The 20,501-nt window shown below is 41.1% G+C and overlaps 2 protein-coding genes across 4 annotated transcripts; one reads left to right on the forward strand and one right to left on the reverse strand.

Annotated features, from left to right (window-relative positions):
* The first annotated feature begins 73 nt into the window (after positions 1-73).
* MPP3 (MAGUK p55 scaffold protein 3) lies at positions 74-17,974 on the forward strand. Of its 2 annotated transcripts, XM_090125347.1 has the most exons (20): positions 75-645; positions 2,669-2,777; positions 3,406-3,524; positions 4,121-4,198; positions 4,740-4,820; positions 5,136-5,273; positions 6,209-6,290; positions 7,658-7,743; positions 9,238-9,312; positions 10,299-10,495; positions 11,266-11,330; positions 12,133-12,153; positions 12,435-12,476; positions 12,866-13,030; positions 13,261-13,341; positions 14,105-14,198; positions 14,966-15,074; positions 15,552-15,674; positions 15,930-16,327; positions 16,812-17,974. In XM_090125347.1, exons 2-19 carry the CDS (start codon positions 2,753-2,755, stop codon positions 16,110-16,112), a joined length of 1,764 nt encoding a protein of 587 aa, XP_089981473.1. In that variant the 5' UTR covers positions 75-645; positions 2,669-2,752; the 3' UTR covers positions 16,113-16,327; positions 16,812-17,974. The 2 variants fall into 2 exon arrangements, with proteins under 2 accessions (XP_089981474.1, XP_089981473.1); XM_090125348.1 differs by lacking the exons at positions 12,133-12,153; positions 12,435-12,476 and having other exon boundaries at positions 74-645.
* A 92-nt stretch (positions 17,975-18,066) lies between these two features.
* Positions 18,067-20,481, reverse strand: CFAP97D1 (CFAP97 domain containing 1). 2 transcript variants are annotated; one of them, XM_090125350.1, is made up of 6 exons: positions 20,268-20,481; positions 19,847-19,917; positions 19,380-19,498; positions 19,153-19,276; positions 18,807-18,866; positions 18,067-18,188 (listed from the first exon to the last, which is right to left on the reverse strand). In XM_090125350.1, exons 1-5 carry the CDS (start codon positions 20,344-20,346, stop codon positions 18,846-18,848), a joined length of 414 nt encoding a protein of 137 aa, XP_089981476.1. In that variant the 5' UTR covers positions 20,347-20,481; the 3' UTR covers positions 18,067-18,188; positions 18,807-18,845. The 2 variants fall into 2 exon arrangements, with proteins under 2 accessions (XP_089981476.1, XP_089981477.1); XM_090125351.1 differs by having other exon boundaries at positions 19,847-19,913; positions 20,268-20,400.
* Positions 20,482-20,501: the final 20 nt, after the last annotated feature.

Here is a 20,501-nt window from a genome sequence, read left to right on the forward strand (position 1 = left end):
AGGGAGCTGTGGGTACAGCAGGGTGACCCACACAGCGCTGTGCCCTTGTGGCACCTGGGGTCTGTTAGCCTGGAAACATCGATTTCCTCCCCTTCTACTCTGCCCTGCTGAGACCACAGCTGGGATGTTGTGTCCAGTTCTGGGTCCCTCGATTCAAGAAGGGCAGAGAAATGCTTGAGAGAGCCCAGTGCAGGGCCACAGAAATGATGGAGGGAGCGGAGCATCTCCCTTACGAGGGAGCTGGGGCTCTTTAGCTCGGAGGAGAACGAGGGGCGACCTCATTAATACTAATAAACATGTAAAGGATGCGTGTCAGGAGCGTGGAGCTCTTCTCATTGACATCCACTGGCAAGATGAGGGGCAGTGGGTGCAAGCTAGAACGTAGAAGATCCCACATGAGGAAAAACTTCTTCACAGTAAAGGCAACAGCACCGTACGGGCAGCCCGGGGAGGCGGCGGGCTCTCAAAACCCTCATCACGACGGCCTTTTCCACCGGGAGCTCGGGGGAGGGGAGGAGGGCGGTGCGTCAGCGGCTCTCGGAGCGCATGAGCGCGGCCGGCAGCGGAGAGCGGGAGGCGGGAGCCGCTCCGTCGGGACGGGCAGCGCAGCGCAGCGCAGCGCGGGGTTTGGCGCCCGCACCGCAGGTAACGGCTCTGAGGGAACCGCGGCGCCGCCATTTTGCGGGCGGGCGGGGCCGGGCTGTGAGGTGCGGGGATGCGCTGACGGAGAGCGGAGCGGGGCAGTGCTCGAGGCGACTGCAGAGCACGGCTGAGGGTGTGGGGATGCGGGGAGGGAGCTGTGCGGTGCTGTGCTGTAGCCGCGGTCCGAGCGGTCTCTCCCCTCGCTGGGCTGATGTCCGCGTTGTGGCGTGAGCAGTTCCCCCGCTCGGCCCTGTGGGTTATAGAAGCCAGCTGTAGGCTGAACCGCAGCAGGTTCGTTCCCTCAGGTGGTGGCCTGCTGGACCAGAGCACTCTACAAAAGGACTTAATGGCACGGGGTGGGGAATTTGAGGCAAAAAGGGCGCTTGAGCCCATGCGCACCGTGAGGATAAAAGGGCGCTTCGGTGTTTTTCAGCCTCCCTTGCAACGTGTCAAGTGCCTGGGGTTGAGTTTAGTGCCTTGGGAACAGCAGCAGTGAGTGGTTGGGCACGGGATGCACGGCGTTCCTTTGAGGTTCAGCCCAGCAGCACAGCCTGGTGGGGTTTTACAGAGCATGGCATCATTCCTTTGGGAGAAACATCCATTATAAACGCCAATCCGGTGACCCAAGGATCTCTGTTGGGTTTTTGAGATGTTAAAACTGTTTTCCAGGCTCCTGGGCAGGATGCTTTTGGATTAAGAGTCTGGAAGACAAGTTTGTTTGCTTTGGTTTTGGTGCTCAATAAGTGTGGCTGGGGGAGGCATGCATTCTCACAAAGGCAGAGCAGGCAATTAAAGTTGGCTTTATTGATAATCAGAGAACACGTTAAGTACATGTCATGTGAAATGGAGCATGAATGAACCAAACTGGTTGAATGAATTGGGTGTATGTTTATTCCGGCATGAAGTGAGGGATGGAGAATGGAACTTATTTCTGTATTGGGTGTATTGCTTATTTCTGTAAAGCAGTATGTAGTAGAAACAACCTTGAAAGTTAATTAAATAAGTGTGTTGCCTTAATGATCAGAGGGCTGGAGCAGCTCTCCTGTGAGGAGAGGTTGAGAGAACTGGGCTTGTTCAGCTTGGAGAAGAGAAGGCTCTGCTGAGACCTCATTGTGGCCTTCCAGTACTTGAAGGGAGCGTATAAATAGGAGGGGGAACGGCTGTTTGTGAGGGTAGATAGCGATAGGACAAGGGGGGATGGTTTTAAAGTGAGACAGGGGAGGTTTAGGTTGGATATTAGGTGGAAGTTTTTCACTCAGAGGGTGGTGAGGCACTGGAACAGGTTGCCCAAGGAGGTTGTGGATGCCCCATCCCTGGAGGCTTTCAGGGCCAGGCTGGATGTGGCTCTGGGCAGCCTGGTCTGCTGGTTGGCAACCTGCACATAGCAGGGGGTTGGAACCGGATGATCGTTGTGGTCCTTTTCAACCCAGGCCATTCTATGATTCAGTTTTGCTCTTTGAAATGTAAATTTTCTGGAGTCATTTGCCCTCCAGAGAAATCAGCAATAAAAACATCCAGTGGAATTTTTTTTTGTACCACGGAGTCAGCTGTAATTTTTGTAGCATCCTTATTACCATGCCCAAGGTTGACTCCTGCTAGCTTTAATGAGTTGCATCTAATTGTAGCACGGCCTGCATTGGAATGCTGGAACATCTCATGATGGCATCATCCTGCACACTCTGTTCCTGTGCATGTGGTGCTGATCAGTGTTTTCAGCCATCCATTCTGTATCGTGCTTTCTCTTTTCATTTTTCAATGACTCTTTAGGCCTTTTAAAGCTGTGGCTCTCTTGAGAATAGAACAGGGAAGCATCTGTTCTCTTTGCCATCAGCTCTGTACAAGATGATGTTATATAACACAGTATCTTACTTTATTGTGTGTTATTGCATGGATAGAATAACTGGAGGGTTGTGCCTGACTCAGGTTAAACCAAACAGAAAAATGTATAGTAGTAAATGACTGTTTTTACATGATCTCCCTTTTTCTCACGTGCTTGAACTTAGATTTTTATCTTTGCTGATTTCAGAACTGCCTCTGACTCTCAGTCCAGAAAGAAGAAGCAGTCGTTGATTTAAGTTGAACACTTGTGTCTAAGATTACAAACAAAGCCATGCCAGTGCTTTCGGAAGACTCAGGTAACGAGTCTGCATGCTTTCTACAGAGCAGTGACTGAAACCCTGGTGTGTGTGTTTTTTTATGCAGGAAATGAACTCACACTGCAGTTAAATAAGATAGAATGAAGATGGTTCAACTAGATTTCATAGCAGTTTACCTGAAGGAATATACAAGGGCAGAGGAGTGTGAAAAATGGAACTGAACGAAGTTATTAAGAGTTAAAAGGTGCCTGGGGGTAGAAGGAACAGGATAATGTTTGCAAGCAGAGTACTTTGGGAAGCAGAGCTGATGGCTGTGGTTCAGTGATCTTCCATGTTTGTTTTGGAACTGTGATAACTTCAGGTTTGTCAGAGGATTGGCCATTGCAGAAGCAAAGGGAATACGTGAAGGGGAAAACATCAAAAATAGTGGCTTTAAAAAGTGTTGCTTTTGTAGCTTTGGCTGAAATGTGATGTGTGTTGTATCTCAAGATGCATTTACTGCTTAAGAAGGAAGCATTAAAAACGACTGGATGACAAGCACCCACCTATGTACAGACAGTAACAATCAAGATGGTACCCAAGTAAATGTTGACATTAAGCCTGTAGAAGGGACCTGTAAGATGTGCTTTCTACAAAATCTTTTGTTCTGTCTCAAATTTAAATGTAGGTTTACATGAAACTTTAGCCCTTTTGACATCTCAGCTACGACCTGATTCAAATCATAAAGAGGAAATGGGGTTCCTTAAGGATGTCTTCAGTGAAAAGAGTCTCAGCTATCTGATGAAGGTAAAAGTTTATCAATCTACATTTTCCTTGCAGGTTATTTATTCTTTATTTCCTCGGCTCATCAACAACTTTGCCAAATCTAATTTGGTGTTGTGGAGCATTCTGTGTTGGCCAAAACACGCATTTATTTAAATGTAAACATGAAGAAAATTCAATGAAAATCAAGATACTTTGTTCAAACAAAACCATTTCTGCCTGATATTGGATGTTCATGTTGAGTTGTGTGAGGGGAATCAAATGGGAAGGGCTGTTTATAAGGTTTGGTCAGTAGTTAGTTACATCTAATTAGTTTAATTAGTCTAATTAAGAACACTTCATAGTTTACTTGATGCAGTTGCCAAAATGCAGGTACTGTACCCAGTAGCAGAAAAGCAGCATGAGGTGACTTCATTTTTTCCCTTGTGCTGCTGAAGCTTTAACAGATTTCTTAGCATTAGCAAAAAGAAGAGGGGAAAAAAAAAAAACCAAAACAACCTCATACATGAAAAATAACCCCAAGAGAGGTGATTTTTTCTGATACTTATCTCAGAAAAGTTATGCATAAAAGTATGTGGAATACTTTTATTTATTTTAAGAAGTTTTGTATCTTTTTTCAGATTCATGAAAAGCTCCGTCATTATGAAAGACAGAGTCCAACTCCTGTTCTGCATAGCGCAGCAGGATTAGTTGAAGATGTGAGTAAAAACTCTGATCTCCTTTTTTTTCCCTTTTCTGTTTAAGTCCACTCTTCCAACAAATCAAAGCCATTGTCTTCTATGGGTATGTATTCCTCTTCTTCCTCAGTTCTCTTGGAAATTATTGGTAAATTTTATTCACAGTTGGTCAAGGAAATAAAATGTCAAAAATACTATGTCATGTGTCCAGTGAAGATAGACCACAAGTAGAGCAGAGGAATGATATTAAATGGTCTTCCTATGGGAGAGGCATCAAGAGACATCAGAGTATTCCACTTAGAAGTTCCATCTTAAGGACATAAGACTGTTACAGTCCAGGTTGCATTGCTGTTCACAGAACGTGTCCAGGCTTTGCAGGGTAATAAGGAAACTTTTGTTGCATGATGCACACAAATAATGCCACCTGGTTGCAAATAGTGTTGAAGTGCTTTATCACAGAGCAAACACCAGAGTTTTTTTTTCATGCACTTATCCAATGCTTATAGATTGTATGGCATTATGGACACCTTTTGTTTTGAAGTTGCTCGTTTTTATTTTGAAGGTAATAGAAGAATTGCAGACTGCACCAGTGAATAATGAAGAAAAAGAGCTGCTTCAGCTGCTGTCAACACCACATCTCAGGGTAAAAAAAAACAAAACACACCAGAGAACTTGCTCAAGTTTCTTTGCATAACTCCAACAGCATTCTGCACAGGAAAGGTTACATTGGACAGTCTTAAGAGAAAGCAAAAGCCTTTAGAACCAAATACTGACTTCGTCAGTTCTTCAGACCAGTAAAAATCAGCTATTCCTGCTTCAGGGCTTCCATGTAGGATTTTCCCAAAATTAGCTTTTGGGGATGTTTTCCTGTTTTTAGGTTTACTGTAATGTTTGAAAAGTGAGAAGGAAGCCATGATGTTGCTCTATTGTATTACTGTTTCTTACTTGGTTTAAACAGGCAATGCTTGTAGTACATGACACTGTAGCACAGAAGAACTTTGACCCCGTCCTTCCACCTCTGCCAGATAACTTTGATGATGATTTTGATGAAGAATCAGTGAAAATTGTTCGGCTAGTGAAAAATAAAGAGCCCTTGGTACGTATCAGATAATCCACATCTAGTCATAACATTCTGTGTTGGAAAGGAGTCATTGTAAATACAGAGGAGGTGCATGAAGGGCATCACCAAGGATTCTACAGAAAGTGAGAACACTTTGAAGTAAAATTGCCTAAAAGAACTTTGGTAAATACAGATTCATAGTTTTGAATAAACACTGTATAGACGTGTTTGTAACTTGCTGGGAATGTTACTTCTGAGGAAATTGTATGTTAAAGTAATTATGCTCATTATATGCAGTAATTCGTGTCATAGCTAGCATACAATGAGTGAATACCTTCCTATACATGAGTGTCAGTGATGTATGTTAAGAGCGTGTTTACTAGCTGTATATAAACAGTATATTGACAAGATACAAATAGAAAGAAATGATTTCCTGAGAAAAAATAATTACAGTGGGGAAGGGGTCTGCTGAAGTGCTTTTTGGAACTGTGTGTGACAGTAGGTAGTGGTAGAGAGCAGAGGCTTAATTCCTGATTAAAGTTTTATATTGCCAGCAGAGCTTGGAGGTTTAAAGAACTCATAAAACTCTGTGATTCCTTGGCTTTCCTCACCCTTTATGCATAATAGGGCTGGCTCTGTTGTATAAAGATTCAGAAGAAACATAGAGAAAGCACTTTGCAAGGTATTGTTTTGTGTGCTTAAGTCCATATATCATCACCATAATGACAGTGTGATGTAAACAGTGAGCAGAGTGATCAGAAAGAAAGGGAGCACTGGACTTTCCTGCAACCATGTGACATGGCCACAGCTAAAGTTCAGTAGCAGTGAAAGTTGTTAAGGTGGAAGACAAAATCTGTATGAATTCTAAATGAATTCCAGTTTAGAAGACATCGTTTATTTCACTGCTTAGTATATCCTAAGCAAATTTCTTATGATGGTTTCTTTTTTGGGGGGGCTATGTTTTATTTCAGGGAGCTACCATCAGAAGAGATGAGCATACAGGGGCTGTGATTGTAGCAAGGATCATGAGAGGTGGTGCAGCTGATCGCAGTGGTAAATTTCATGAGCAAAACCAGCTCTTTGGGCATGGGTGTTTAAAATACATGTTGACTATTTTATGAAAAAGACAGAGCAAACTTAATTCACTTAATTCATAATAGGAAACTGTTGGATGCCAAGTCTGAACTGGAATGTGTACTCTGTGCAGTCAGTGGAGGGAGACTTACATTGCTGGGGAATGAATCATCTCAGCAGGCCTCGGAATGGGATTCCAATGTTGGAATTGCCTTTCTTCCTCATTGACTGTGAGGGGAGCTTGCATGGTAGGCTCACTTGGCAGCTGAATTTCAAGTGCCTGGTGGCAGGAGAGGCTTCCCTCCATAGGCTGTTGTGCAGCACACTTCCAGATCCTACAGGGTTAATGCATGTGGTGTTTGACTTTGTTTTCTAAAAGGTGCTTGTTCAGGGTTTATGCAATAAGCTGAATTGGCCTTACGTGTGATTTATAGAATCCAAGCCTCATGTACTTTTTAATATACAGGTAATACAATCTCAAAATTAATGAATTACTGTGATGGAAAAATATTAGCTAATTACAGCTTTTTTCTTGACTGTTACAATTTTTCATGTTGGCATAATCTGATAAATGTAATAAAATGAGTAGAGCTGTGCTTAGCATTTCCGTATTTCATCAGGAATCTATTATTTTAATTAGATACATTTTTGTTTAAAATAACCACTAGGAAAAATGTCAGCAGAGATGGGAGGAGTAGGTGTAAGATTAGAAGTTAAAACACCTTCTTTTCTTTCCTTTTCTCTGATGCTTACATCTTGGTATATTTGGTGTTTTCAGTATATTGTGAGTTGTTTGCTGTTTCCTTTACTCACAAATTCTTCTCTGTCACTGAACAGTAGTTATACTGTGCATAAATGCAGTATTTCTTATTTAACCAGATAAGCAAATGTAACATTCTTAAGGGCCTTTTATGGCTTGCTTAAAAATTAAGTTGATTAGTCCAACAACCTTTCTGGTACTGCATGGTTTTGATCTGTCAGCTGACAGCCATGTTATTCCTGTCTTTATAGTCAGCACCTGTCTCCTGATGGTACAGGATTTGATCATCCTTGGGAAGCTATTCCAGTTTTTCATTCTTAGTGCTGATCCAAATGTAGAGGAGGTGATTTTCCAAAGTATCTTGCCAAATATGCACTCCTGTTCCGGTCTTTATGACTCTGGTGCATGAAAAAAACTGCCACGTGGATTAAGAGCAGGAGATTTCAGAGCACACTGCCAGCAGAAGCACTTGGCTGTAGAGGGAAATCCACTAAGTTGAAAGAGAAAGAGGAGGGAGGCACCTGGGTCAGATGTCAGAGGAGTGCTGCTCTCCATTCTATAGGCTTTAACTTGCTTCTTTTTTCAGGTCTTGTCCACGTTGGAGATGAACTGAGAGAAGTCAATGGTATTGCTGTGCTTCACAAACGACCCGAAGAAATAAGTCAGATTTTGGTCTGCACTGATTTCTGTTTCAAGATCTTTTCTATTGGGTGATCTAGTAATTACGATAGATGGTGAAATTTAACCTTGAGTTTAAGATGTGTGTGTAGAGCTAAAAGATGGAATCCCTGCTTGTCTTTACAATAAGAGTTTTTCTTCTCAACGTGGATTATTTAGTCCTCTCCTTTTGACTTCAGAAACGTCCATGGAACTGAATTGGTACCAAGTAAGATACAAATATAAAGTTGTGTTGCTTTGTCAAGAACATCCCTTTCATGCTTTGTTTATGACAAGCAAATTGCAAATTAAAAGTGTATTCTTAATAGAAAAGCAGTTTATTCATGATGTGGTTATATCAGGAAGCTGAAGAAAGTTAGCTGTGTGCCCATTAGTGCTGTCAGTCTGTCCTTTACTACCAGATTTCTCAAGGCTTTAGCAGTTCTTGCTTCAAGCTGCTCTAAATCACAAATCTTTAAGTCTTTCTGAACTCCTACATCTGTGGTCATCCTGTTGTGTTGCAGGATGTGTCCCAGCTCTTACTCATTTCTGACTGCCCTCTTGCAGCTTGCTTCCCTCTTGCCTGTGCTGAGTGGGATTAGTGATGCAGAGAGAAGAAAACCAACACTAAGAGGCTGAAGTCTCTGGCATCAGTTCCATCACCTAACTTAAATTTGTACTGAATTATACTGGATGAGGAGAATGACTGCTTTTGGTTCAGGGGAAGAAATCAAAACTGTACTTTGAAATCTTGTATGAAGCTGATTTGGGGGGACCCCAGGGGTAGTGTTTGTCTGTCCTATTTTAAATGCCTGCAGTGTGATAGTTTTCTTTCTATGTTTTGTTTCTGAAGAAGACCTACGGCTGTTTGTCCACGCTGATCTTCCTGCTTTCTATTTCTATCCGTACAGAGTAACAGGCTCCTCTAGGACAGTTATCTCATACAGAGGAATGTATCTAAGAATAGATCAGACGATCCTATTCTGAATTTTCAAGCACCTACAATTACTTCTTAATTTACTGTATCTAACAAATGACATTTTTTAGCAAAGATATTTAGAGTGGATGTGTTTACTTAGTGAATGTTTATATTTGCACCCTAACAAGTAAGAAAAAAGAGCTGCAATCTGGGAAAACAACTGTTTCTCAGCCAAGCACCTTCAAATGTTCAGGCTCCAAAAACTTAAGTTGATATCAAACTAAAAGCCACGGAAGTTTTTAATACTTCATGAGCTGTAATCCAGAAACGAATGTGGTTGCTAAAAGGAAATGAAAGAATTTTAGTCCAAGTCTTAATAGATTCTAGCTGAGGAATTACTGTTGGCATCTCCACAGGGATTACAGTGCTGTAGAAGATCCGTGGAACATCATGACAGTTAAATAGGGGATTAGCTTTGCCTATTAAAGTTCTGAGAAGAAGACTGACTGGCTCCTAAACTGGGACTTGGATAGTCTGCGTTGTCCTTACACTGATTTCAAAGTTAAAAAAAACATTTTCCTTTTTTGCAGGCACAGTCTCAGGGATCAATAACATTAAAAATAATTCCAGCCATCAAAGAAGAGGATCGTCTGAAAGACAGCAAGGTATGCAGAGCCTGGTAGAATACCAAAGCACAGTTTTCATACTTGCATTTATCTAAGATTCCTGTTGGTTCAGTAAGAATCATCACGGAATGAGACCCATAATATAACTGAAAAGACAGTAGAGCACCTTCTTGATATAAAAGATTGTGCCATATTGTTCAGTATAAGTACTTAGGTGAATTCCATTGTCCTTATCTTGGCACATGGTCATTCATAATCTAGCTGCTTCTTTTGGTTTGCAGAATTAAACCTGGTGTTCCTGCCAGTCTCCTCTTGCTGTGACAGCTGTTATCTGCCTATTATCACTGGGCATTTTGCCACTCACTTGAGTCAAAACAGATCTGCCCTCCAACAGAGCTGCATTCGTCATTTGGCCATATTAGGCCTTTGCATTTGGTTTTCTTTATCAGCAATGACTTAATTGTGTCAGTGCTCCCCTCCAGGATTCCTTCTCAACCTCCCTACTTCCCTGCTCTTTGGAGACAAATTCTTCCTTGGAACCCCTCAAATTATTTCTATAAATATTTCTGCTCTGATATATGCAATAGTGCCAGGATACAAATCCAAAGTTAAGCATCAGATGTTGATTAAAGAAATGTTATAAGTGCAGCCTTCACAATAAGGCTACTTTGCCATAAATCCTTCTTCATAGTTTTCTCTTTCCCCTTCTATTTTTCCTGTTTGTTGCATTTTATGTTTATGTAGGCTGTGCTTAATTGGGACTTTGAGTTTCACATTGCACAGTGACAGTACATAATGACTGAGTAGATGCTTGGAAGTTAGTTTATTTTTCTGCATGGGTAAGTCAAAATACAAGTGCAGTTTACTAGGATTCAATATTTTTGAGTACCACAAAGCATAAGAAGGAGAAAAAGTGTGTTTATATTTTTCTAGTTAATGATGTTAGAGTCAGAAAAGTACCTTCTTAAGGTACACTGTAATTCCAAAAAGGACAAGAAGAAAGGATGCGTTACTTTCTTTTGAAGGTGTTTATGAGGGCCCTTTTCTGCTATAATCCCAAAGAAGACAGAGCCATTCCCTGCCAGGAGGCTGGTTTGCCCTTTAAGAGACGACACATCCTGGAAGTTGTAAGCCAAGATGATCCTACATGGTGGCAAGCAAAGCGTGTTGGAGACACCAACCTCAGAGCAGGCTTGATCCCCTCGAAGCAGTTCCAAGAAAGGTTTGTCAATGAAGATTACAGGTTTTTATTGGTTTTATTAAGTAACCATATGATATCACACGTTTTTGTGCTGCTTTTCTTTTTTTTTGCAGGAAATAAAGGGCAGAAACATGCCATGCTTGGAGGACAGTGCTAGAAGGTTTCGTATTCCCCAGTTATATAATGAACTTCTCAGCTTTCTTAGGGTGCTTTCCATCTGGTTTGTGCTTTGTAGCATGAGAGCAGAAGCACCTGCTATAGAAGTGGGCCTGAGATTAAACATGGAATATATGTCCTTGAACCTCTTGGTTTATGGAGACAGACTATTTCACAGACTTGTATTTCCATAGCGTGAGGATTTATTCTAACAGTTTTTAGTTTATGCATTAAATAATTGTGAAAGAAAAACTGTAGTTGATGTTTCTTCTGGTTCCTAAGAGAGTCTTCAGCTTAGACCCAGATATCATCAGGGCTAGGGCTTCTCTGTTTTCACAGTACGATAAATGTATCTTAGAAAGCAAAAAAAAATGTTCCTGATGCCTTTTATTTTCAGGACAGCTGTAAATTTAAGAAGGGATCTGATTTTGGCCACTGGTCGTTTGTGATTCTTACTCCACATTGCTGGATGCATCTTCTCTGTATCGTAGATGTTGAATCAAAAACAATTTTTTTTTTTTCCCAGTAAAAATGCTGTTTCATTCTTGGTTTTAAATGATGTATGTGTAACTCATACTATGAATTGCTTATGATGTTAAGCGTTAATGACTAAAATCTAATTATTTTCTCTTTAGACGACTGATGTACAGAAGAAGTATAGGCACCCAGCCGAATCCCAGAACTGTGAAGAAGCCATTATGTAAGTCTGTTCAGTCCCTGAAGTGATCTTCTAGTTGATTTTCACTTCTCAAGATTTGTTTTTAATGTATTTTCAATAATAGCACTTTTGTATATGTCCTATGTTTTCTGTCACTGATCTACATGGATATGAATTGCCACATGGGAAGAGTTCCGTTTGAGCTTTATCCAGTGTTACAAGTGCCTGCTGGCTTAAAATCATGGCTGACCTTCTCTTCCTGCTTTCAAGAACATCAGGCCTTAGGAGGTTTTTTAGATACTTGAGAATTTCTTAGTGTTGACATCAAATAACCCATCTGTTACTGAGGTGTGGGAGAGCCATGAGACTGGATGATGCCACACTCATGTAGACCAGGAATCTGGAAACTGTCCTCCCTCATTGCTAGAAGCAGGTTTCTGTCCTGTGATGCTTTGGCACATCTCATGGAGAAGTACTCTTGTGCTGTGAAGTGGAGGGCAGATGCTCAACCGAATTATAATACAGCATGAGTCATTTAAGTTAATCTTTTCTGTATTAGTTACATCCAATGTTAGGAGGCACTTAATGAGGGTTGTTACTTATTCAGACATTATCGAGATAATTAAGCAGGTTTTATTATAAAATTATTATCATTTACTACTAAATTCTAGCAAAAAAGTCTTTGATCAATTGATAAGGGTACATTACTGCATGTTTTTTGAGATATAAAAGCCTGATAAGCAAATAAGACACAGAGGAACCTTCCTTTCCATTCCCTCTAATTCTATGCAGTCATTTGTCAGCCTTTTAATCTTATCAACTCTATCTTTCATGCTAACTGCAGATGATCAGACTTCTGATAAAGGTAGGTGCCCTCCTAAATCATTTTCTGTCTGAAAGTAACCAGCCAAGTCATTTCCTAAAATATTTGGTAAGCCCTCAAGCAAAGGGAGTAGTAGATGGAGCTTATTCGTACAGTTGTTTCATCTTGATTTACTATTTAAACTAATTTAATTTGGATTGAGTTAAGTAATGATGGTTTCCAAATATCCCTTTCCTCACCAACCACCCAGTTGCATACAGCAGGCACTAAGGTATCTTCCTTCTTTTCTCTTCCCCATGTCCTCCCCACTTCTTTCTTTGCAGAGGACTGTGACTGTGAGGGATATTTCAATGGACATTACATAGGTGAGAAACCAAAATCCACTTCTTCCCTGCAAGAAAAAACTCCAAACAAATGTACCAATGCTAATTTTCTTCATTAATAATATAATTAATTTCACATACTTTGTGAACTAATTATCTCTGTGTGAAGGGGTGATTGGACGTTTGCATAACCAGTGCTCAGTAGCTCAAGGTGACTTGAGGAGGTTTTAGCATAGATGGGGTGCTCGATTTTCTACCTGATGCACAGACTGGTCGTGGATTAGATTAGCATACGTGCAGTAATTTGATTATTAAAAAAAATTAATAGAGGGAGTGTCTCTGTTCAAAGACAGTACCTTCTAACTGAACAAGCTTGACAGTGAAAATAAATGGAGACGTGGTTCAGTGCCTCTTCTGTCTTTCCTCCACAGCTGGCTTACGCAGGAGCTTTAGGTTAAGTCGTAAAGAGAAAGAGAACAATCCTAATGAAGCAAAGCAGGCAGAGCAGGCAGATGCAGCAGAGCTCCTAACATATGAGGAGGTCACAAAATACCAGCAGCAGCCTGGGGAGCAGCAGAGGCTGATTGTTTTGATTGGTAAGAGGTGGAATTGATCCAGAGTATTACCTTCCTCTTTCTCTTCTTGCCTTCACTCCAAAAGTTTTGTATTTTTTTTTTTCAATTATTATTTTGTTTTTCTTTTAAATGACAAAAAAAACCCTCAGCAGGATAGAATTCTTGGATCGAATGGCTAGAACAGATGTAACTTATTCTCTTTACAGTACTTATTCCCCACAAAAAATAGTCAGACCATTCTCTTTTGTTAGGTTGTTTGGGAGCCAGATTAAATGAGCTCAAGCAGAAAGTTGTGTCAGAGAACCCACAGGAGTACGGTGTTGCAGTTCCACGTGAGTAGAATTTACTGACACTGTGTGTTGCCACTTTGTTCCATCAGTTCTGTTGAATAGTGCAGTGCTAGCTGCATTGGTGAATGGCGTTTCGTTGCATTGATCAATCAGTGTTTCAGCTGTTGACTATTTGCGTTTTTCATAGGTAGTGGAAATTGTTTTCTCATCGTAAAAGTCTGAGTAGATCAGAGAATAACTTAGTGCACGTGCATAATGTGTTGTATATAACTGAGAATGTAAACTGCTGTCACAAACAGGAGTTTTCAAGCAGCAGTGAGTATCTCTGCCTAACTGTGGAGCTGGAAACGCAGATACAAATCAAATTAGTTTGCATTTGTTTCCATTATTTTAAGGAATGGGATTTTGTGTTTTAGAAGAGAATAAACATAAATAAATACTGTATAATATTAGCAGTCTTGAACTCTGAGGGAAGATGTCTGATTTCATATAAACCATCAAGAACCCAATTCTACAAACAGCCAGGCATGTTCATACTTAAACTTCACAGGCAACGTAGCAGAATTTTATCTATTTTCTATGTTTATTTTCTGAGTTTCGAAGAAAAGGAATCCAATACCCAAACTAACTTCATTTTCAATTCTATAATGTAGTTTACAGCAAAATAATAATGACACTTATATTTTATATTAATTTTGACTGCCTTGTTTGTGGTCATGAAAACATGACTGAATCTGAACAGAGCTAGTAGCGTTGGCTGCAGAAGCTGACCCGTGTGCTGTGCTTTGCTTCCACTTTCTTTTAGATACAACGAGGTCAAAGAAAAGTCATGAGAAAGAGGGAGTTGAATACAACTTTGTCTCTAAGCAATCATTTGAGACAGATGTGCAGCAAAACAAGTGAGTTAATTTTAAAATACTGATATAACTGATTATATTTTGAAAATATTGCTAAGTAAATTTCAAGTAATGTCAATACCAAACTCAGGTAAAACTGGAGGAGCCATTTTAGAAGGGTTCTGTTTTCCAGGAACAACTTTTATTCAGTTTGGACTGTTAGTGTGAAGCAAGAATTACACTAACAGACAATTTAGAAACAGCCAGAAGTTAGAATTTAAGCCTGTGATTGATCTGAACTGAACCTCATGAAAGTAACAAATATTTAGTTGGTTCTACTTTATTCTTCATTTAATATGATGGGCAGCATGGGGAAATGTAATGCATAATTCCACTTCAAAGTGAGTTATAGGCTAAACCCATGGGTATGAAGGACTTTCTGTAAGATCAGGCTTGTTTCCTAGAAGTGCAGATTTTGGCTAACCTCCCAGAAGGTGGAAGAATCCAAGTCCATTTCCTTGCCAGCTTTGTTCTATTTCATGTGAGAAACAACTTCTTTGTTTTAGTAGACTTGAACAGCAGTCAACTGAATCAATGCAGCTTCTTCCCCTGTTTTTCAGTAGTGCTGATTCACTAGCAGTGTCATGGGAAGAAGACAACTGTTACTAAGCAACCAAAGGAAAAAATGAGAAAAAGAAACCCTTTTTTTCCCCACCTTCCTTCGCTCCACAATATTTGACTGTTGTGACTTTGGGAAACAGCTATCAGATCTTGAAAGTTAAATGTTCCCTGTGGACTATATTTAAGAAACATATATATTTACTTTTTAGATTTGTGGAACATGGAGAATACAAAGAAAACCTGTATGGCACAAGTCTTGAGGCGATCCGGTCTGTGATGGCCAAAAAGAAGGTTTGTTTGGTGGATGTGGTTCCTGAAGTAAGTTCAGCAGTTTATTTTACGGAAAGCAAATATTTCTAGTAATGCTGCCTGCCTGAGTAACAAACATTGTTTACCTTTTGGGGCTCCTTGCTGTGCAGAGGGCAGTGATATTTTTTGAACACCTTTCTGACAGGTGGCCGGGCTGCTGGCTGAGCAGTGCTTGGCCTGTTGCAAGAAGCAAACAATAACTTGCCTGTCACATCATTCCTTTTGTCCTTTTCTCATATCCTTGTTCCTGGGGCTGTGGTGCAGAGCAAAGTGTCCCTGCAGTCAGACCATGTTCACATGCTTTTCTAATACCTTAATGGCTGCTGATGTTAACTTTTTTCTTGAAGAACGAAAGCATGCTGTGGTTAGATGTGGCATGAAGGCTTGTGTATGACACAAGTGAAACTGTTGAACCCAGCATGAGCAGACCACTGGCGCACAATGTATATAATATGACATGAGAAAAGAAAATACATCTGTTTACAGGCAGTGAAGCACTTGAGGACTCCTGAATTTAAGCCTTATGTTATCTTTGTGAAGCCCCTCATTCCAGAAAAGAAAAAAAATGTCCTAAAATCTCCTGTGTCAGAAGAAATCTCGACACCTCTTGTAAGTATTCTAACCTTAATCTCTATTTTGCAGTGTGAGATAAGTGCCTTAGCTCCCTCTTGTAATATGTTTCTTCCCCCTCCCTAATGCCTCTTGCTCCTTCATCTCAGTTGTCAGATCTTTCCTCCCATTTCCTAACGCTGTTGGTTCATTTCTTGCAAAGTCATGATTTAGTGTGCTAGTATCCATAAAAATGCTAATGAGTAATTACAGATGCATACTGAAAACATCAAATCATCTTCTTGTGTTGGTCAGCAGGATGAAGAACAGCAGGAAATTATTAATTCAGCAGCATTCATCGAAGAGCACTATGGCCATTTAATTGACACTACGCTGGTGAAAGAAGATCTCCAGAGTGCATGTAATCAGCTTAAAACTGTGCTAGATAAGCTAAACAAGGATTCATTTTGGGTGCCGGTCAGCTGGGTTAGGTCATAGTTTGCTATCATCTGTTTAAAGGAAAGAATTTATTTAAAAAGCCTTGTAAATATATGGATGACAAAAGGGAAATATGTTGATTTCACTGCAAAACTGCCATTCTCTCTAGAAAGTAATATGTAAAGACTACAGGTGAAAAAAATAAAGTCAGAAGCTGATACTGCCTTCTTGAATTGGAATCCTGAGTACCAGCTGTGCACTCTCAGCCTGAACAGGTTAGTAAAAGACTGGAGTGACTTTTAGACTGCAAATATTGCACTTTGTAAGGTAAAAATGTGCGGAGGGTCCCATCTCCAAAAGCACTGAAGCAATGCTAGGACAGCTAGAGGCTTCAGCATTTGCCCAGACCTCATGTGGCATCTGAACAAGGTTCTTCATCCAGAAACAAGTCTACTTGCTACTTGAGGGGCAAGGGAGAGTGCCCACACCCTGTCAGTTACTTCAGGGTTCAGCTGGCTTTCTTTCACTCAGGATTACTGGTTGCAAACCCTTTCTAATTTGGCACAGAAACTTGACTGGCTCTGTAAATCGTCTGTGTTTTAGTAGCTGAGGGGTGGCGGTGGGTTTTTTGTTCTTACTGTTGGTTTTGATTTTCAAGCTCAGCCCTTTCCCAGTGCTTCTGGCTGTCTTGCATAGGTAGTAATTAGTCTGCTCAGCTATGGCTTTTGCCCACTTTCCCAATCGCTCTCTTCCTAACAGCACAGGATAGATGTTAAGCAACCTGTAAACATACCTGTGTGATTGATCCAGCTCATAACCCGGGGATGTTCTTTAGTCTACCTGAAAAGTGTGTATGGTGTAAAACATGACTTGAAGAAACTTATTTTCTACAAGGCATCTTTGCAAATGCCAACTGCTGGGGCACCATGTGGACAGCAACAGAGCAGCTCTGCAAAGGCTGCCAGAAGGAGGAGGCTGAAACACCAGGAAGCTGAGCTACAGCACTGAATCATCATTCTCCCAGCACTTATGAATACCTTTGTTACAAATGAAGTGAAGGCAGCCAGAGCATGCACTTGGCTCCATCATGTCTTGAAGAGGAAATTTTATCTGTTGGAGGACTTGGCAGAAAGAATATGCAGCTTTTTAAGGTGGGCAAGTCTAAGAAAACGCATTGATTTTGTGAGTAGAGTGCAGGTGTGTATTACCTGAAATTTGTTCCTATTTTCCATTGCCTGTTGAGTTCTAACCTTTCCTCTGTACTGTGCCCTCTAACAACACCTTCTGGTACACCGGTCTCATTCTTTTAACAGTGTGATGTTATTCTTGTTCCAGAGCATTCAGCAAAACTAACATCATTGCTTATTAAAAGCGTATTTCTTATTTAGTGTCTCTGAATCTACATTAACTCCAGCTCAAAAAGTTGTCTATCGATCTTCTCCAAATGCTAACTTCCAAGTATCACCCTGCAAAGAACAGCACTTCCTGCAGTCTGGTAGAACTGCTCTGGCTTGTCAGAAAACATGCTGCCAGACTGGAAGCCTCCCAGCAGCTGTACAAGGATTCCCTCATGTGGTTGTGGCCCATCAGCTCTGCCACTAAACTGCTGCAGCTTTGGCCCAGCACAGCCACCAAAGGGATGTGAGTGGGAAGAGACAGAAAAAAAATGAGTGCAGTAGTTTAACAGCATCTCAAGCTAAGCAGATTTATTAAATTATCAATCAATATCATACCAGATTAATCTCACCACAGGATATATAGTGCAGTTTTCAGGGTAAAGATATACCACTCCTATTAAACATGAACTAAAATATTCAGTGTCAGTTAAATAATCTTTTTTTTTTTTGAGTTATGTGCAGATACTCCATGTTGATGTACACTCCCACAGATCATAACTTAGAATACTATCAGAAACATTTGTTTTGCTTTTCTGATTGAGGACTTTTTTAGGTTCAAAGTAAATGATGGAGAGAGAATATGGAAGTATATACTAAAGAGAAAAAACAGTCAGCGCTTCTATGTATTCTCCTCTTTATTCTGACAGCCTTAGGAAAAGGTACACATAACAGATGTCTATTTCCAGGACAAGATTCCAATTCAGACAATACTGAGTCAAGGCCAGGCCTGGTTTGTGCTCTGCAGTTAAGAGGGACGAAAAGAAGAGATTATAAAGAAAGTCAGCATGCAAACTTATTTGAGTTTGAAGTCCTGCTTTGTAAGTGGTACCAAAAACCCTAAGTCAAAATATTTAAGCAAACTGAACCTCTTTCTCCCTTCTCCCTCTCTCTCCCTCCTTGTGCTTGAAATTAATGTAGCCTTTCATATTGTTATGGTTTGTAGTGTCAAAGGAAGAGCTGTGGTTAGCAGCCACGGTACCTGAAGTTGTCAGGCAGTTTTCCATCCTTACACTGACTGCATCTGAACTGCTTTCCTTTCTAAAATGAATTGTGCAGAGTACATCCAGGGAACACTCAGACACGCAGCTTATTCGAAGCCAGCTGAGTTTATCTCCAGCCACATTTGTTATTAGCATTTAATGGGGAGGTTGGCGGCCCTGCATGCGGCGGGGGGGTGGAGATTCATGATCCTTGAGGTCCCTTACAACCCTGACCACTCTGTGATTCTGTGATTAGAGTTAAGATGGCAATTTTCTGTAGAACATACACATTTCACATGTGCATGGATTAGAATCCCGCTACATCCACCCCAGCCTCTTTGCTTTTAGGAAATGGCACCTGATGTATAAGAACATACCTCAATCTCTTGGGAGGAGATGCAGCATTGCGTGGCAGTCTATTTAAAATGCCTCATGTTCTGCCAAGGAAAAAAGATTCGTGGGTTTTATCACCAAGTCTAATTATGCATTGTTAAACAACACAACACCTAAGGAAGTACACTCCATCCTTTCTTTCTGCCCTTACTCATCCACTTCTTTGTAGGCCAATCACCACTCACAGTCACATCTCCTGTCTACTACTCACTTATTCAATCCAGGATTTGGTCTTTGTGGTGGCCATAAGCTTTAGGTACATCCATACCTGAGAACTTTAAGATATCTTAATCCTAATTGTCAGAGGTATACAAAAATTCAGCTACGTGCCTGCCATTCCATTTCAAACTTCTTTTGATCGTAGGTAGGCTTAGAGTTATCAAGCTTTTTCAGAAGTCCATGATTTTCCACAGTGATGGTCATTATTTTCCTGTTCTGTTTATCACTTTTTGACCTGTGTGCAGAAATGAAAAACAAACAGGAAGGAGAGGATGCGTGAAAAAAGCACCCTTCCTTCCCACCCATGCACATGGAAGGAAGGGTAGTACAGCAGCTACCTCCTGTGTAAGCATTCATTCCAACAATCCACCCTTGCTGGCCCTCGTTGGATGGCAGCAAGGTTCTCAATGAGCTTCTTGTTGTCTCTTTCAATCTGACTGATTCGCTTTTGATCCTCCTGTGCAAGAGAAAGTTTGCAGTGCTGTTCTCATGAGTCTCTTTCCCGGGCTGGCTCTCACTGTTATGTTGCCCATGTATGTTTAAAAACAAACACCTAAATTCTGTGCTCAACCACATCCCCAAACCACCAGGCTCTGGAGCTGTGCTTTGTCACTGCTTCCTTTTTTTCATCTCCCAGCACTCTCTATTATATATTATATACATCAACAAACTTGACATAAAAGTAATAACATTCTGTTTTCTTTTTCTTGCCCTTACTCTCACATTAATTCTGTGACCCTGCTCTCTGTGTTCCAGCAGATTCCCTGCTAGCAGTGTTATCACACAGATGTAGGGTTACAAGTACCTGAATCTTCTTCAGGTTAACGTGCTGCCAGCTCTGTGCGTGCAGAGGCATTTTGTCCACCCAATGTCTTGCTTGAAAGACACAGAAAAAAAAAAAAAAAGCCTGAAGTGAAAACAAGTTTTGTGATATTACCAAATCCCTCCATGCAGCCTTTCTCTGGTCAGCAACCCAAGTCAGCCCACAGCACCCCGTTTTGTCTTTATCACAGCTCTTAGACTATGCTGACATATTTTCAGCCACGTTCACTAGCACAAGAAGTCATCTTTCTTCTCTCCAGCCTCGACCTCAACCCCAGGAAACATAGGAAAGTGAGCACCTTAGTGGCTTGTCACCAAAACACCACCACAACCAGCAGAGGCCATTTTACACCCCACAGATCAGCAGTCATTTATCTCCCCCCGTTCCCATATGTCCCTCCCACCTGATCCTGTGCCTTTGTTCAAGTTGCCAAGGCCTCCCGTCTTCCAAATTTGATTTTCCAGTCTCTTTTTGGTGGTCATGCTCTTGCTTGCAGTGGTACTTGGAGATTCCAGACCTTGAATTATGACACACTCTGCTCACAGATGGTAGGATTCCATCCCTTGGTGAGCTGCTTGCAGCATGCACACCCAACTGCTGTAGGGCACACCAACTGAAACTTCTGCTCTTAGAAGTG

The sequence above is a fragment of the Phasianus colchicus genome, chromosome 26 (genome assembly GCF_987193195.1).
Source record: "Phasianus colchicus chromosome 26, bPhaCol1.hap1.1, whole genome shotgun sequence".
NCBI classification, from domain to species: Eukaryota; Metazoa; Chordata; class Aves; order Galliformes; family Phasianidae; genus Phasianus; species Phasianus colchicus.